Source organism: Microtus ochrogaster, unplaced genomic scaffold, assembly GCF_000317375.1.
Source record: "Microtus ochrogaster isolate Prairie Vole_2 unplaced genomic scaffold, MicOch1.0 UNK163, whole genome shotgun sequence".
Lineage (NCBI taxonomy): Eukaryota > Metazoa > Chordata > Mammalia > Rodentia > Cricetidae > Microtus > Microtus ochrogaster.
Window position 1 is genome coordinate 56,840 of NW_004949261.1, and position 7,771 is coordinate 64,610.

Below are 7,771 nucleotides of genomic sequence, written 5' to 3' on the forward strand. Positions count from 1 at the left end.
TGGCCAAGGACCAGATACTTGATAGGTCATGGGATCTACTGGAAAACCTCCTACTAATATCCAGCTAAAGAAACAGCAATAAGATGATTTAATGCTATACCCATATATCAGAGCATCATTTAACCCTTATCAGAGAAGCTTCTTGTAATAGATTGGAACTAACATGGAGACTCACAATTGAATAATGTACAGAGACTGAGAGACTTTGGGGCACTCAGCTCTAAGTGGGATGTCTCTAACCTTAGTTTTCAATTAGTTTCCTAATTTTTCAAAAATTATGGATGTTATTTCTAAAAGTACTGCCAATTTTTTTTTGTAACAAACTTCTTTTTTTTCTATTTTTAGCAGCAATTCCACGTAGACCTGGTCTTGTTCATGTAATTTCAATTTCTAGTATAGCCTTTGCCATTGCCCTGATATGTGGACTCATAATCTCCTATATGATATAGTAAGTATATGCCAAATAACCTCCCCTGTTCTTAACTAATAGGGCAGGAAATACACAAGAAAATTATTTAGAGTCAGAGGATGGTGATGATGGTGACATTTCTTCTAATTACTAAATTACTATGACCACATTACACTTCCAGATCAATGCTTCCAAAATGTGAATATTTTTTTATGCTAGCAAAGTAGTAGTAGTGGGAGGAAGACGAGGAGGAGGAGGATGTGGAGGAAGAAGAAGAGAAGGAAGAGGAGGAGGAGGAGGATGAGGAGGAGGAGGAGAGAAGGAACTGAAATATCAGAATCTCCACAGTGTTGGGGTTACAAATGGGTACCAACACACTTGATTTTTTATGTGGGTCCCTGGGATTTAACTCAGGACCTCAGGCTTGGGTGACAATCATTTTGCCGACTGAGTTTTAGAATTTAGATATTGGGTAAAACTCTTATCTTTAAAAATATTTAAAATGATTTTACTTGTTCTTTGAGAATTTCATAAGCATAGTTTAATCACATTAGGTGGGGCTTTTCCAAATGCATCATCGTTTTGAAACTTTTAAGTCCAAGTGGCATCATGCTATTTGGACCACATTCTGTGGTTTTGATTAAGCCTGGAATTCTACAGAAATAACCAAAGAAAGTACAAACCTCCATTAAAGTTGAGGGCATCCTGAGTATAGCAAATAAAGACATTTATTAAAAAAACTTTTTCGAGAAGAAGTTTTTTTTTTTGTTTTTTGTTTTTTTTAGACAGGGTCTCACAATTTAGCTCATGCTAGCCTAGAACTTACTGTTATTCTGTCTTTGGCTTGAATTTGGAGTATAGGATTGCACCAAGATGCTAAGCACAGATTGTTTCTGGATATTTGGCTTATTATAGACTTTTTGTATTCATATCAACATTTGGAAATATTGAGTTAAAATAATTATCTTTTCTCCTGTGTATTTTTGAATTCTCTAAAAATTTTCATCTGGGACCAATGTGTCACCCTGTCTGAATCAATGTCTTTAATACAGTTAATGAATTATTTTGTGAGATTTTTTTTTGCCATTTTGCAACCTGTATCTGGGATGATACAATTGCTTTTCCTGTATCACTGCTTTTTAGAATACAATTAAGCTAATCATTAAAGAAGTTTTTTTGTTACACAAGTCTCATAGGGCTAGGCAGTTAAGTTTGTCAGGAGAATTAAAACACTGTCATCCATTTCCACATCAAACAGATCTGCTTACAGAACTGGACTGCCAGTGGAGAGAGGAAGGCCCTACTTCAACTGTAAACTTTAAGGGGGTGTTTAAAAATTCACTAGCCAGGATTGTCTTAGGATTTCTATTGCTGTGAAGAGGTACCATGGCCATGGAAACTCTTATAAGGAAAGTATTTAATTGGGATTGGCTTACAGTTGAGAGGTGTAGTCCATTATTGTAATGGCTGGAAGTATGGAAGCACATATGCAGACATGGTCCTGGAGATATAGCTGAGCATTCAAAATCTGGACACTGTAGGCAGCAGGAAGAGAGAGTGACACTGGGTCTGGCTTGAGCACTTGAAACCTTAAAGCCCACCCCCAGTGACATACTTCCTCCAACAAAGTCACACCTACTCCAATAAGTCCACATCTCATAATAGTGCCACTCCTTATGGGAGCCTTTCTTCATTCAAACCACCACATTCCACTCCTTGCCCCCATAGGCTTGTGGCCATATCATAATACAAAACTGCATTCAGTTTAACTTCAAAAGTCCCCCAGAATCTATCAAAGTCTTACCATTGTTTAAAAGTTCAAGGTTGAAGTTTCTTCTCAGAAAGTTCCTTTACAGTCTCTTAACTGTAATCTCCTGTAAAAATCCAAACCCGAATCCAAAGGCAGATCACAAACTTCCCATATTCAGTGGCACAGGACATACATTACTGTTCCAAGACGGAGGGAAGGGGGCATAGTGAGGAAAAACGACCAAAGCAAGACTGACAACCAGCTGGGCAAATTCCAAACTCTGCATCTAGGTGTTTGATGTCAAAATAGTCTTCAGATCTCCAATTTTATTCAGCTTTGTTGACTGCAACACACTTATCTCACTTTGATTGGCTCCATTCCCCATTAGCAACCTTTCTTGGCAGGTATCCATGGTGCTGTTATCTCCATCATTTTAGGGTCTCCAAGGCAGTTCAGGCTTCTTCACAGCTTCACACAAAGGCCTCCATGCAGGGATACCCCTTGCACATGCCTAGGCTCAGTGGCTTTCCTTAGCCATGAAGGGAGATTCCACAACCCCTTTCTTTTATCCTTGACTTTTAAGCCAAAACCACATGGCTGAAGCTGCCAAGTTCTGCTGCTTGTTGCGGGGGCAGTAACAAGACTTTCCTTCAATTGCATCTTTACCAGTTTTCTTTTTTTGATGATTTCATTTGCTGTCTAAGCTTGACTGTACTGGAACTTTCTCTGTAGACCAGGCAGGCCTTGAACTGAGACATCCATTTATTTCTGTCTCCTGAGTGCTGGGATTAAAGGCTTGTACTGCACACCTGGACCTATGCTGTTCGTTAGTTCCTTTTCATAAGTTGGAAGCATAGCTAGTGGGGGGTCTCACCCTGAGGTCACCACACCCTGTATTCCATTTAGCATCAGACTTTTCTATAAACTCTTTCCTAGTGCTTCTCTTCTTCTCAAACTGTATATTTTGTATTTTTGTCTTGCTTACCTTGCTCCATTTAATTATAGATCTGCATAGTACTGACCACTAATAACTAAGCAACAGAATCAATGTTCGGTTGTTTTGAAATGTCCTTTGCCAAAGCTGTTAACCCATAATTTTTCAATTAAGCGTCAGACAGATATTTTTGGAACAAGTGCAGAAAGCATCCATATTCTTTGCCAAAATATCACAAGACCTGCCTCCAAACCACATATGAATATTCTTCTCATCTGAAACCTTTTGAGTTGGCCCATACAGTTCAAATCATCCTCAGTACCACTGTCTTCCATGCCCAGTGCTTTACATGTGGCCCAATAAGCCACACTTATCTAGGAAAGCATTCCACTGCCTTCCCATCCAAAAGTCCCAAAGCCCTCATTTCTCCAATCAAAAATGTTGTCTTGCTTATCACAGAAATATCCCAGTCTCTGATACCAGCTTCTGTCTTAGTTAGGGTTTCTATTGTTCAAATCTCTACCCACACCCCCTCCGCCCTGCACACTTCCTCCAACAAGGCCAAACCTCCTAATAGTACCAATCCCTATGAACCTTTGGGAGTCATTTTTAATTTAAACCAACACAAGGATGAATGATATTTTTTTATGTAGTGCTATAAAATGTCAATATCAGAATAGTCCCAGTTTAAAAAACAACAACATCTTTGTCTGTGTGTGAGTGAGTGTGTTGCTGTGTATGGCTGTAGGCCAAGGTCTACTTTAGGTGTCATTTCTAAGGTGCTATCCATCTTGTTTCTTGAGATCTCTTAGAATCTAGAGCTCACTAGGTTAGATGGGTAGTCAGTCAGTGAGCTGTGGTAATAACACGCCTGCCTGCCTGTCCAGTGTTGGACAGTGTGTCCCATCACACATGACTTTTTATGTGGTTACTGGGGATTGAACTTGGGTCCTCAGCCTTGTGTGACAAACTTTTTGCTTATCAATCTGTCTCATTAACTCCAATTAAGTACAGGATCTATGCTGGGCCAAGCCTGGGTATTAGAGGCTCTGTAAAAGGAACTGTCAATAGTATCTTACATTTATTTAAAATCTTAACATTTTGTTCATTGTGTCTTCCTCGACATTAATTTTATTTTGCATCATATTGCATTGATAGTGATTTCTGTTGTAAATTCCTTGAATTTTATATCTAGTCTAAGTATGTCACTCATATCCAGTCCTGCTTTAGTTGTGAGATTTGGTACTATCAGAGTATTTGTTGACATAAATCAGCTGGGTCAGATCAGAAATTTGAAGTCTTACATAAATATACATTTTTGCCTTTGTTCTCCATCTACCAACAAAAATGAACAATTTCTCTTGAGTAAAAAAATTCTATGATCTTGGCTGGAGTGATGGCTCAGGGTTAAGAACACTTCAGGCTCTTGCAGAGAACTAGAGTGCAGCTTCCAGCATCCAGATTGGGAGGCCCATAATTGCTTGTAACTCCAGATCCAGGGCTCCTCCCTGGTCTTCACAGGCACATGACGCCGCCTCCCTTCTCCCATATACACATGCATATAATTAAAACTTAAAAACCCTCTCTCTAAAACAGAATGATTCGCTGTAAAAACCCAAAACAAACTGCCCTCACATTCATCTCTGTCCGTCTCCAGTCGGCTGGTAAAAGCTGAGGAACAACAGCAGCTTGCAATGCTGTATGAAAAGGTCGAGATTCCCCTTTTAGATGAGAAGGAGGTCTCAGAAGATGAAGGCCAGGATGAGTCTTCTAAACCACATCCAGAGAATGAGGAGCTGGAGAAGTTCATCGGCTCAGGTGCTTTGTCCTCTTAGATCATGGCTGGGAATGGTGGCTTGGTTTTTCATAAGAATATAACTGGAATCAAATAGAGTCTGAGTTAAGAAAGATGGGTATTTGTATAAAAATGAACCATTTTCATCAAACTCCAGGGCTCAATGGGTACCTGTCTAGTTACTTGATTCTCAGTGTAAGCCGATTCCAAGAATCCAAGACAGAGTTCAGGAAAAACACTTAGTTTTGCAAGAAACTTTCCCTTGAACATGCTTATTATTGGTGCATCATTCCTGCATTTAGAATATCTATAAGCAGACACCCCATTTGCCTCATCCTAGTGTAGAAATGGGTTCCAGGTCCATACAACAGGCATCATTTCTCCCAGTGGAAGGGCCTTATCTCCATGTCTTTGTAATGAGAGGATGCCATAAATACATCACATGCTTGATTTTGTGAAGGTTTTCAGGTTCAACATGTAAAGTTCATTGTCTGGTCTAAACACAACAACATCCTTCACCTTGTTCTTAAAGAGTTCCATTGCTTTGATGTGTCTAGACCCAAAGAGACAGACTAAAGGCAGAAGTGACAATTGATGCCTACTGAGGCTGACAGCCTCAGAACCCATAGAAAATATTTTCCATTGTCTTTTTATTGAGTTATTATTGGGTATTTGAAAGGCTGGAACAAAGAATGTAATCATTTTAAAAGTCAAACTCCAGCTCAGGCTGGTGGCTCACACCTGGAATCACAGCACTTGGGAAGTGGTAGCAGGATGGTGAACTCAAGGCCAGCTTGCAATGCATAGCAAGATCTTGTTTCCAAAACAACAGCAAAAACAGCAAAACCCCAAAACCAAAGCCCAAAATAAAATCAAAATATTTTTTACTTTCCTTAGTAGATCATTTATTTTTCTCTGAAAATCCATTTATTTTTTTTCTGGATTTCCCCTCACCCCTTCATTTCTGTTTTCCAATTACTCCAACCTCATTATTATAATTTCTATATTTCAGTTATTAAGACAAAAAGAAGGGAAAAAATTTTGAAGAAGAAAGTGAAGGGAGAGAAAAATCTTCTGCAGGAAAATACATCAGAGAGTTCCAATTATACTGCCAAAGTGGAGAGTCATGACAAAACGGAAAAGGGCGAGAGCAGTGAGAATCTGTGAAGACAGAAGAAAGTGTGGTGTCTGCTAGACAATATGGAGACAAAGTTGCATGGGGAACAGATGACTGAGAACATAAACAGGACTTACTTCTACTTTCTTGTAGAACATACTAGAGAAGTAAATGTGAGAAGTATATATCAGAAAATAAATTTGTATGCTTCTTAACTGTGATAGTCCATGAGTAATTATAACTTAAGTAGAATATAGGAAACATCCCAGGTTCACTAATGATGAAGACAAATTGTAAGAATTTTATTCTTTGACTCCAGTCAGAAATAAAGCTTATTCCTTTGGGAGAGTCCCTCTGATTGTGACAGCACAATATTTTCATTAAAAAACCTTTCTAAGTGATGTTTCTATCAGATCCAGTCTTTTATTTCAGTTTTACCCATGAAGACTCTAGGATATTCTAACAAATATAGTATTAGATTAAGACAGGGCCATCTCTGGGGATTCTCAGCTCTGATGAGGGAACTTCGCCTCCATGGGAGGAACTATATTGTCAGTTAACATATGCAGTAAACTGTGAGTAGCTAGGAGCTGTGGGGAGACAGAAGAGGAAAGGCTCACATAGGTCCAATCTTTTGACTTGTCAGCACAATATTGTCATGTACAAAGTTCATGCTGGAGAATCAAGCAAGAAACAAAACAAAATATCACCAAAAAATCGAAGTGTTTAAGTACATTTATTAGTGCATTGCATAATTCAGTTAGTACATTTTAAGTAAAATGTTAAGCACAACCCAGCAGTTTTGTGTTGGTTCCCATTCATTGCCATCCTGAGTGAAATTGCGTTAAAAAAGAGTCTAGTCGTTCCTATAAACACTGAGTTACTACATGACCCAGCTTATCTACTCTTAGGTATATATGCCCATACAAAATCTGTACATGTTTACAACAGCATTATATAGCAGGCATGAGAGCATATGTCAGTAGTCCCAATACTTTGGAGGTGGTCACAGTAAGAAGTTTGAAGTCAGCCTGGGCTATACAGTGAAATATTGTTTCATTATCTGATAAATGATAAACAGACTGCAACTTAACTATATGATGGAATATTTCTCAGCAATTAAAGGGGTGAAGTATTGATGTATACTCCACATATGTGTGTTCACAACAGAAACATTGTACTGGGTGTAAGAAACCAGACACCTATTGTGTCATTTTGTTTACATAAAACATCCATATAGGCAAAGCCTATAGCTACAGGGAGTGGGTTCTGGGTTCTACAGATGAGGGGGTGAAGAGGTTGCCTTGTTGGAAGTTCTAGCCAATCAGTGTGGAGATTGGAGACTTCCAGAAGCAGCAGCATGGGTTCTCAGAGCTCCTAATTCGGGAGGCAGTCTCTTTACTGTTTCCTTTTGTTATGTTTCCTTTGTTATGTACAAATACAATCCTTGGCCCACACCTACAGCCATCCCCCACCACATCTCTGACCACTGGAGCCTTGATCTTGGCTGAACCTGGAGAGGTGAGTGTCTGGGTTGATAGCTGGAGGGCCCAGTTCTCTGTACCTTAGCCCCGGGAGGCACATCTCATGCCCTACCCCAACCCAGCTAGGTCCCAGGTATCTGGGAGCAGTCTTCCAATACCCACAGTCATCCCCTACTGTATCTCTGACCACTGGAGCCTTTACCCTGGCTGATCCTGGAGAGGTGAGTGTTTAGGTTTGCGACTGGAGGGCCCAGCACTTTGAACACATCCTGTGCCCCAACC

At 39.6% G+C, this 7,771-nt stretch overlaps 1 protein-coding gene across 1 annotated transcript in view; it reads left to right on the forward strand.

Annotated features, from left to right (window-relative positions):
- The window catches only part of CUNH19orf18 (chromosome unknown C19orf18 homolog), a 17,890-nt gene extending 11,695 nt beyond the window's left edge, over nt 1-6,195 (forward strand). The window contains exons 4-6 of the mRNA XM_005372038.3: nt 346-448; nt 4,751-4,911; nt 5,901-6,195. Of these exons, the coding sequence (XP_005372095.1) occupies nt 346-448; nt 4,751-4,911; nt 5,901-6,055 (419 nt within the window). The 3' untranslated portion in view covers nt 6,056-6,195. The remainder of the gene's footprint in view (nt 1-345; nt 449-4,750; nt 4,912-5,900) is intronic.
- The last annotated feature ends 1,576 nt before the right edge of the window (nt 6,196-7,771 follow it).